A 10,000-nucleotide genomic window follows, 5' to 3' on the forward strand; every position below is an offset into this window, starting at 1 on the left:
TGCTCTGGGGCAAGGCCAGCTCAAGCATTAGTTTAGTAGCTCCTCTGGAAAGAGGAAGGTCTTTACTTGTTTAGTAGCTCCTCTGGAAAGAGGAAGGTCTTTAGTTGTTTCCTGAAGGCTGCAAGAGATGTGCTTTGTCTTGCTGCCTCTGGGAGAGCGTTCCACTCCTGAAATCTCTCTCTCCTCTCTTGTCTCTTGTCTCTTTCTCTTCCTCTCTCTCTCTCTCTCTCTTCCTCTCTTTCTCTCTCTCTCTCTCTCTCCTCTCTTGTCCAGAACGACACGTGGAGTCAGCTCTACTCCTTCGCCGTCTTCAAGGCCATGAGCCACATGCTGTGCATCGGATACGGTCGCCAAGCGCCCGAGAGCCTCTCCGACCTCTGGCTCACCATGCTCAGCATGATTGTCGGTGAGTGAGTCGGCCATTTTTGTAGTTCAGTAGCTGCGTCTTATAATGGGTTTCAATGGGAGAATAGACTACAAATGGAACTTTTATTCTTTACTTTATTGTACTGCCATGATCAGATTGTCACCAGTGTGTTTATATGTTAATGCAAAATTCCAAGTATATTCCTGAAAATCTGTTCAGAAAGGTTTGTACTACTGTTTTTTTTTTTTCAGATGGAAAATCGTGAAAAACCGCAATTGAGATTTTATGTTAAAAAAAACTATGCCGCACAGACTGCTGCATGTTTTAATTTTCAAGTGATGTTTCGCAAGTTTGAAGACGACTGAAACGTCACTTCAAAATTAAAACATGGAGCAGAGTGTGCGGCATTCTCTTTATTTTCTTTAACAAAAAATCGTAATAAGACGTTTTTCCTGAGTTATATCACTTTTTGATGGACAGGTGCTACATGTTACGCCATCGAGATGTTATATCACATTGTATTACATGAAATTACATTACATTCAGGGGTGTAGTGGGCGTGGTACGCTATGTTATATCACATTGTATTACATGAAATTACATTACGTTCAGGGGTGTAGTGGGCGCGGTACGCTATGTTATATCACATTGTATTACATTAAATTACATTACGTTCAGGGGTGTAGTGGGCGCGGTACCCGGGGGTTACGCAGTCCATCCACTTCTCCTGAGGTGGAATTTAAAAAAGTGTATGTGATGCGCGCACATCCAGTAAAACAGGTGCTGGATCAAAACAAACGTGCGTAAAGGAAGAAAGGAAATCCGCACACTGTTACTGCTCACCGATTTATAAGAACACAACGTTTCGACCTCAGGCGGTCTTCGTCAGGTGTAGGTGAACCTATACACCTGACGAAGACCGCCTGAGGTCGAAACGTTGTGTTCTGATAAAACGTGGAATTAAAAAACCCTTCTGTCCATGATTGAATACAAAAAGGAACGAGCACACTGCAGTACTGCAGGTGAGGGACCAAACAGATGAAAACGGAGAAGAAATGACAGAAGGACAGTAGGGAGGGGGTTTGACATATTAGTTGCTTAATAAATTGATGGCGTCACAAATCGCGTACCCCCACTACAACACTGATTACGTTACATTAAATTATATTATATATCATATTCAGATTATATTATATTAAATTAAATTAAATTACATTAAATTATATTATATAATTTTGATTGGCAGGTGCTACGTGTTACGCTGTCTTCATTGGACACGCCACCGCGCTGATCCAGAGTCTGGACTCATCGCGGCGGCAGTACCAGGAGAAGGTGAGCGGCCATATTTGTAGTTCAATAGCCACCTCTTATAAGGGGTTGCAGTCGGGTAAAAGACTACACTAGGATACCTAAAGAGACTGTTGAGGGCCATTTTTTGTAGATCAATCAACTACCTCTTATAATGGGTTTCAATGGAAGAAAAGGTTACTCGTCGCGGTAGCAGTACCACAGGAAGGTGAGCGGCTGTTTTTGTAGTTTAATAGCTGTGTTTCTAGTGGGTTTCAATGGGAGAAAAGACTACAAACGGCTACTCGTCGCGACGGCAGTTGCAGATGCAAGGTGAGCAGCCTGATATTCTCAATTACTGACCATGTTTAGCTGTGTTTTATAATGGATTTTAATTGGATGGTTCATTTATCACGCTCAACAGGAACATATTGTGCATTTGTGTGTTCTGGGAATTCAAGTAAATACCAAAATCTGACATGGAAAGCTGACATGAACTTCCCACCATGTGGTATTTTACAGTCTTAAAGTATATAATCTCTAGTTGCCCAGATGAGATAACCTTTGACCTTTTCAACATGGCGGAGAGAAATGTGGTATTTTACACTCTTCAAATTGTAGTATATGATCTCTAGTTACCCAAATACTGTAATATAACCTTTGACCTTTTCAACATGGCGGAGAGAGATTGTTCCTCTACAAAACTGGAGCTACAAATACTTATTTCCCCTCAATTAAATATAAATCAATTAATCTATATTCTTTAGAGTTAATATACATATAATTAATATTATTCTTTAGAGTTAATATACATATAATTAATATATATTATTTAGAGTTAATATACATATAATTAATATATATTCTTTAGAGTTAATATACATATAATTAATATATATTCTTTAGAGTTAATATACATATAATTAATATACATTCTTTAGAGTTAATATACATATAATTAATATATATTCTTTAGAGTTAATTTCTGGATTTTCTTTTTGATATTCTGTCTCTCCATATTAGAATAATTTTTTTCATTAAAGCGATGGTTCTTAGTAGAATCACCCTAATGCCATTTGAACCGTGACACCCATCCACCTTTACACCCGAAGTGTTTTCTTGCTGTTTGATATACTGTAAAGGCCTACTACTATGAGATAGTCATTCATGCATCACATTTCACTTCAAAGGTTAATAATCTGATGTGATATGATCGGCTTAGAGCAGGGGTGGGGAACCTATGTCTCAAAGGCCGTTTGCGGGTTGAGTTTGAGTTATACTAGAGAAGGTGGTGTTCTGCGTCACTTCCTCCAGCTGGGACTGTCCACAGCATGGCATAATATTGCCGGAAGCGATTGCCGACACATAGCCAGATAGCTAAGGACTGGACCATTTTTTGCTGCCATTAAAATACACAAGAATGGAAGAATACACTGCCAGCATGGAACGTGAGGATGACTCTCGCGATTTTGAACAGCGAACCCAAATATACGGACGAGGAACTGGAGCTGGAGGAAGTGACGTCGACGGATGTTTAGCAGCAGAAAAGCTAATCGTCTCGTGTGTTGTTACTAATAAACTCCTGGACTATGTACAAAGTTTCAAATTCATCTTTTTGTGAGTACAAACCACATTTGTTATACTGTAGAAGTTTGGTGTCATGACATGTTATTTTTGTGGGGAAAGTTTGGAGACGGTGCCCAGGATCCATATGCGCTTGAGTCAAGCTATCCGGAATAAACATCGAATAACACGGCAACTCTGTTGATGTAAGCCTGCGGCAGAAAACACTTCGGGTGTAAAGGTGGATGGGTGTCACGGTTCAAATGGCATTAGGGTGATTCTACTCCGAACCATCGCTTTAACATTAAAAACTGATCATGTCTTTATGTCTTTCCATATCCGGCGGCGGCGCACGTAGGTTGCAGCAGCCCCTTGCTTTCCCAACTTTCAGTGTTTATTTGTGTTAAAATGTGTCTTTCGAAATGTCTATCGTCGGAAAATATGTCGGAACGCACGTACAGTCGGCAACAGCTGTTGCAGATAAGAAGGGACAACTTAAGCAATGTATTGGATGTACCAACGAAGACTCTGGAAGAACTAGGAATTCTGCGGCGGCATAGGACTACATCGGACCCGTCTGCATCGCCTACATGCCGACACCGAAAGCGATGCTCCAGAATTAGGAAAAGGGGCAAACGAGGTGGCGTCGAGACACGGCTTGCAGCCAACCCAACTCGTCCAGCAATACCATCAATTCTCTTGGCAAACGTCAGATCTCTGGACAATAAGATGGATGACATACGGCTACTAAGATCAGCGAACAAAACCGTGAGGAACTGCTGCGTTACGGTGTTCACCGAATCATGGCTGAACGACGGCATACCCGATTCGGCTTTACAACTGGAACAACTAACGTGCCACCGAGCGGACAGAGCCCTTGTAGAGAAAAAACGAGGGGGAGGAATATGTGTCTACACACATGATGCTTGGTGCAATAATGCTACGGTAGTACAGAGGCACTGCTCTCCACGAGTGGAGTTCATGATCATCAAGTGCCGACCCTTCTATCTACCCAGAGAAATATCCGCTATCCTATTAGTCGCCGTCTACCTCGCACCCAGCAACAACAACAGCGTCAAAAGTGAGGCACTGAACGAGCTGCATCGGGGAATCAGTGAACAACAAGATGCACACCCAGATGCCTTCACAGTGGTACTGGGAGATTTCAACCACGGAAATCTCAAAACAGTACTTCCAAAATTTCATCAACATGTCAACTTTCCAACAAGAGAACAAAACACCCTGGACCTCGTTTACACAAATCAGAAGAGAGCATACAAGGCAAAGCCCATCCCCCACATTGGATCATCAGACCACACAACAATTCTCCTACTGCCAGCTTACAGACAAAGGGCAAAACTCACCAAACCAGTTCAGAAGGAGGTGAGAAAATGGCCTGAGGGAGCCATCTCACGACTACAGGACTGTTTTGAAACCACAGACTGGGACATTTTCAAAACAGCTGCCACCCACAGCAATCACATTGACATTGAGGAGTACACAGACACCGTGACCTCCTACATCACAAAATGCATCGATGATGTTACAGAAATAAAACACATCACCACCAGGGCCAACCAGAAGCCATGGTTCACAGGAGACGTTCACCGACTGCTGAGGGCCAGAGACAAAGCCTTCAGAGCAGGAGACGTAGCTGGCCTAAAGACAGCAAGGGCAAACCTGTCCCAGGGCATCAGGAAAGCAAAACAGGAATACTCAGACAAAATAACAACACACTTCAAAGACAGCAGAGATGCACAGAGCCTGTGGCAGGGCATACAGGCCATCACGGACTATAAACCTGCACCACGAAGCTGTGACAACAACACCTCTCTGCTAAACGACCTGAACAGTTTCTTTGCCCGCTTTGAAGCACAAAATGACACTCACCCACAGAAAACTCCCCCTCCCCCCCAAGATCAACCCCTTTACCTGTCCTCTGCCAGTGTTAAGAGGACACTGGCCACCATCAACCCACGCAAAGCAGCTGGCCCAGACAACATACCAGGCCGAGTGTTGAAGGATTGTGCAGAAGAGCTGAAGGATGTCTTCACAGACATCTTTAACATCTCTCTGGAGCAAGCAGTCATCCCATCACTTTTCAAAGCTGCTACCATCATACCTGTGCCGAAGAAATCATCACCATTATGCTTCAATGACTACCGTCCTGTAGCACTGACGCCCATAATCATGAAGTGCTTCGAACGGCTAGTCCTGTCACACATCAAAGCCACCCTACCCCCCACCCTAGACCCCTACCAGTTCGCATACCGAGCCAAGCGATCCACGGAGGATGCAATTTGCTCTGCCCTCCATCCAGCCCTCACCCACTTGGACAATAAAGACTCATATGTGAGAATGCTGTTCATTGACTTCAGTTCAGCATTCAATACCATAATACCACAACAACTCATCAGAAAAACTGGACAAACTAGGTTTCAGCACCTCCCTCTGCAACTGGCTGCTGGACTTCCTGATGCAAAGACCACAAGCAGTACGGGTAGGGAACAACACCTCAAGCACCCTGACCCTGAGCACGGGGGCTCCGCAAGGTTGTGTTCTCAGCCCCCCGCTGTTCACGCTGCTGACACACGACTGCACAACGACCCACAGCACTAACCATCTAGTGAAGTTTGCGGATGATACAACACTGGTGGGCCTCATCACCAAGGGCGATGAGACTCACTACAGAGAAGAAGTAGACCTGCTGGCCAGATGGTGCAAAGACAACAACCTCCTGCTGAATGTCAACAAGACCAAGGAGATTGTTGTCAACTTCCAAAGGGTCCAAAAACAACTGCCACCACTGACCATCGACGGCGATGCTGTGGAGAGAGTGAGAAGCACCAAGTTCCTTGGAGTGCACATCAGCGACGACCTCTCTTGGACCACCAACACTACATCACTGGCGAAGAAGGCCCATCAGCGTCTCTACTTCCTGCGCAAACTAAAGAAGGCAAGTGCTACACCCTCCATCATGACAACATTCTACAGAGGAACCATAGAGAGCGTCGTGTCCAACTGCATCACAGTGTGGGGAGGAAGCTGCACGGAGAAAAAACAGGAAGACACTCCAGCGTGTTGTGAACACAGCGAAGAAGATCATTGGAGTACCACTCCCCTCCCTGCAGGACATTTACACCACACGCCTCACCCGGAAAGCACTGATGATCATCAAAGACACAAGCCACCCTGCACACAAACTGTTCAGCTTCCTGCCCTCTGGAAAGAGGTACAGGCGCCTCCGTTCCCGTACCACCAGGCTGGCGAGCAGCACAATGCACCAAGCGATCAAGATGCTGAACACTCAACCCACTCTCCCTCCACTGTCAGCCTCTAGCCAGCAAGGACACTGACAACCCCCCCCCCCATCCCCCACCACCATATCTGCGACTGAACATTCCACCTGCACTACTATACTTGTGACTGAACTTTCAACCTGCACTAACTCAAAACATGCACACACACACACACACACACACACACACACACACACACACACACACACACACACACACACACACACACACACACACACACACACACACACACACACACACACACACACACACACACACACACACACACAAGCACACTGCACTTTCTGCACTAAACCCAAACATTCACACACTGACACACACGTACACACACACACACAGAGACACACGAACACACACACAGACGCACACCGCACCTTCTACCTGCACTAAACACACACACACACACACACACACACACACACACACACACACACACACACACACACACACACACACACACACACACACACACACACACACACACACACTGCTGCTGGTGTACTTGACAAACCTTTTTAATATTTAATTTTCTTCAAAATGCTACTATTACCATGTCTAGAACGCTATAAAGGACTTTTTTAGGAAAAGCACAAAAGCACAACAATACCTCTTAATGTATGTCCTCTACAAGTCTTCTGTTGTCCAGTCTTGCACTTTAAATGTCTGTATGAGCACTGTCTATGTCCATACTGTCTCAAGTCCATGTATAAGTACTGTCTATGTCTATACTGTCTATGTCCTTACCTAGATTAGTCTATGTCTGTATGGGAAAGCAAGAAATGTAATTTCAAATTCTTTGTATGACCAGTGCATGTAAAGAAATTGACAATAAAACCTACTTGACTTGACTTATTAGTGGGCAAACCAACAAAATCAGCAAGGGATCAAATACTTATTCTCCTCACTGTATATTTTTGGCTGTGTGAATATCGCTCACGGTCTCTTGCATAGTCTAGAGCTCTCTCTCTCGCTCGCTCTCTCTCTCCTTTTCTCTGCTATTTCTCTCTCTCCCCCTCCCCCTCTCCCTCCTTCTCTCTCTCTTGCACAGTCTATCTCTTTTGCTCTTTCTCTCTCTCACACCTGCCTCTCTCTCTCTCTCTTTCTCTATCTCTCTCTCTCTCTCTCTAAGAAACAGGTGTTGCAAAATGCTTTGCCTGAAACGAGCGCTTACAAGCAAAATATGCCACCTGGGACCTTGCTGGCTGGGCAGAGCAAAATTCACACACACACGCACGCACGCACAGACGCACACACACACACGCACGCACGCACGCACGCACGCACGCACGCACGCACACGCACACGCACGCGCACACACACTCGCACACGCACACGCACACGCACACACGCACACGCACACGCACACACGCACACGCACACGCACACACACACACACACACGCAGCAAAGCAATTGCAGGCGGGTCGTGCAGCTCCTGTAGTTGTTGATCCCAGTTGATGCTCGACACACCGCCACCACCCACCCCGCCTCATCCCCACCACCCCCCAGTTGATGCTCGACACACCGCCACCACCCACCCCGCCTCACCCCCCCCACCCCCCAGTTGATGCTCGACACAAACACACCGCCACCACCCACCCCGCCTCACCCCCCCCACCCCCCAGTTGATGCTCGACACCACACACCACACCGCCACCACCCACCCCGCCTCACCCCCCCCCCCACCCCCCAGTTGATGCTCGTTGTCGACACGCCGCCCCCGCACCCCCCCCCACCTCACCTCTTCACCCAATCCCCCCCCCCCCCCACCACACACACACTTCCCATGTCTTCTCTTTTTATTTCTCCTTCATCTTCACTGGTCAAATTACCCCCCTCCCCCCCACCTCACCTCCTCAACCCCCCCCCCACACACACACACACACACCACACACACCTCCCATGTCACCTCCTCCTTCCCATGTTTTCTCTTTTTATTTCTCTTTCATCTTCACTGGTCAAATTGCCTATTCTCCAGGTCAGTGATTCTCAAAGTGGGGTCCGGGGACCACTGGTGGTCCGCGACAGAGCTCAGGTGGTCCACAAGGGGATCTCTACTTTCAGACAAGCTAGCTGTAGGTTATATTTGTAACATTATTATTACAAAGCTATACATAGCTCAAAGTCATATTTTCACCACAATAAGACAGTGATAAGTGATTTGACTAAAAAGTAAGTGATCTGCATCGAAATTAGCTGTCAAATTAGCACCCCTCAACTGTCAGTTCTGTTGACAGTTGGTCCCTGAACATTTTTGGGGAGACAAAGTGGTCCTTCCTTGGTGTGAAAAAGTTTGAGAAACACTACTCCAGGTGAACCCAAGAAAGCAGGCTGCATTCTAGAATGCAGTGACGCAGCGACAGATGCATTCTAGAATGCGGTAACGTCACAATGACACGGCATGACATTGCCAGAGGAGTTTATGTAAGGAGTAACGCCTGCTATACATGGGCGCTTCCAAAGCGTTAGAAGCGTGGCGTTCCATTATTTTCCGTTGGGACGCGGCAGCGAGGCGAGAGGTGGTGACGTAGGGAAGCGAGGGAGGCGGGCGGTGGGCGAGCGAGGGGAGAAAGTTGAGCTTGGCTGAAAAATGTTAACCAATGGGAGAGCTTTCAACGCCATGACGTCACGTGCGTCACCAGCACTACTGGGATATTAAAAATGGAGGCTGTTTTGATTTCGGTGGTGTCAAATCTGCCGATCGTTTTTCACAGATGGTTTTAAAATAAATGACACTTGGGTTCAGGTGACCAATATATTCTAGAATGCGGTAACGTCACAATGACACGGCATGACATTGCCAGAGGCATTTATGTAAGGAGTTAGTCCGTTGCCATAGGATTCCGCTGTGGTCCTGACAACAAAAATGGCGGCAAAGTTGACCATATATGGCCGGCCGATCTCGCGGTGATGTGCTGTGCAGATCAGGGGTTCCCAACCTTTTTCAACTTGGGGCCCACTCGAAATTATCAAAAATGTTCGGGGCCCACCTCTGACCCAATTAAGAATAAAACTCAAATAAATCAACAACAACACACACCAAAATATGATTATTATTTTTGGAAAATGATTTCAAGGCCCACTTGGAATACCTTCAGGGCCCACCAGTGGGCCCCGGCCCATAGGTTGAAAATCACTGTAATAGACTCAGGCCGTGGCTGCAATCTAGAATGCGGTGACATCACAATGACACAGCATGATATTGCCAGATATAAATCTATCTACCGGTATTTAAAGAGTTAGTCCCTTGCCATAGGATTCCACTCTGTTCCCTCTGACCAGTCCAGATCGGTTCACTGGGTTTTGTATTGTTCGACAAGTATTTTCGGTTTGCATTGCAAACCAACTTTCTGGTTCGCGAACGCTAAGATCTGTGACGCGATAAGGTGCACAAGGTAACTCAAAGCACTAAGGTATCTCTGGATATTACCAATGACTCAGGCCGTAGCTGCATTCTAGAATGC

At 46.2% G+C, this 10,000-nt stretch overlaps 1 protein-coding gene across 1 annotated transcript in view; it reads left to right on the forward strand.

Moving 5' to 3' along the window:
* Positions 1 to 10,000, forward strand: part of LOC134466164 (potassium/sodium hyperpolarization-activated cyclic nucleotide-gated channel 2-like) — a 96,438-nt gene that overhangs the window by 51,462 nt on the left and 34,976 nt on the right. Inside the window, exons 7-8 of the mRNA XM_063220060.1 lie at positions 274 to 406; positions 1,614 to 1,699. Coding sequence (XP_063076130.1) covers positions 274 to 406; positions 1,614 to 1,699 — 219 coding nt within the window. The remainder of the gene's footprint in view (positions 1 to 273; positions 407 to 1,613; positions 1,700 to 10,000) is intronic.

The sequence above is a fragment of the Engraulis encrasicolus genome, chromosome 16 (assembly GCF_034702125.1).
Source record: "Engraulis encrasicolus isolate BLACKSEA-1 chromosome 16, IST_EnEncr_1.0, whole genome shotgun sequence".
In the NCBI taxonomy this organism is placed as follows: Eukaryota; Metazoa; Chordata; class Actinopteri; order Clupeiformes; family Engraulidae; genus Engraulis; species Engraulis encrasicolus.